The sequence below is a fragment of the Trichinella spiralis genome (assembly GCF_000181795.1).
Source record: "Trichinella spiralis strain ISS 195 chromosome Unknown Scfld9, whole genome shotgun sequence".
Classification (NCBI taxonomy): Eukaryota; Metazoa; Nematoda; class Enoplea; order Trichinellida; family Trichinellidae; genus Trichinella; species Trichinella spiralis.
In genome coordinates, this window is record NW_003526948.1 from 7,499,493 (window position 1) to 7,500,408 (window position 916).

Here is a 916-nt window from a genome sequence, read left to right on the forward strand (position 1 = left end):
AAATGAACCAAAATAATACTTTTCATCGACACTATTCTCGATCTTTCGCTTACGATCACTCTCGATTCACAAGAATAGATTAATTCTTAAAAGAATAGAATAATTACTTCCGGCAACTGTAACTACAGAAATAAATGACGTGCAAGATCAAAAATAAATAATGATTCTGCAATATTATTAAGAACAGCACTTAGCTGTTTATTCAGCATTATCCGTTCCTATTTTCTACGACATTTTTAACGTTTATTATAGAAGGAAATGTAATTTTCATTTATAAAATGCTTCCATCTAAATCATGAATATAATAATACCGCTTGGCTCACAAATAGATTTACATGCAATTCCTCTGTATAAACTATCGTGTGATGTATTATAGGTTTCTTTTGTGAATTGCCTCTATTTATATATGCATTTCCTTTCTAGAAACTAAAAGAAATTAATTCCTCTTCGATTAGTTCACATTTTTAATTTAATAAAGAAACAAATAGCAATAAACTTTCAATTTTATGTTATAATCAGTGAAGTATTATTGTTGGTCAGTCTGAAGGGGAAAAAGCTGGAATGAAAAACTTCGAATTATTTTGCATTGAAACTTTTCGAACATTGCAATCGATCGATAAACAAAAATTGCAACACTTGCAATGAATAGGGAAAAATTGCGGCGGTTTCCATGGCAACTAGTGATAAGATGACGATGGTTTCAAATGCATGAAGCTCAAGCACTGCAATGGCCCTTTTTTTATATTCATATAGAAATTGAACAAATTTGAACAAAAAAAATTAAAACCTATCAAATTCGAAAATAAAAATTCCAATTTAAACAATTGGTGAAATTTTATAAATGGAAATTTTGACTTTTTCACCCAAGACAAAAAAACCAGCCAACAACCTTTTTCCAGGTCCTTTTTGGAAATTC

General features: G+C 29.5%; 1 protein-coding gene across 1 annotated transcript; it reads right to left on the reverse strand.

Annotated features, from left to right (window-relative positions):
- Nucleotides 1-311: 311 nt before the first annotated feature.
- On the reverse strand, nucleotides 312-733 carry Tsp_11417b (hypothetical protein; the record flags this gene model as incomplete). Its single annotated transcript, XM_003372631.1, has 2 exons — nucleotides 312-419; nucleotides 637-733. Coding segments are annotated over 2 exons (205 nt in total), but the record flags the coding sequence as incomplete, so codon positions are not given.
- Between the last annotated feature and the right edge of the window lie 183 nt (nucleotides 734-916).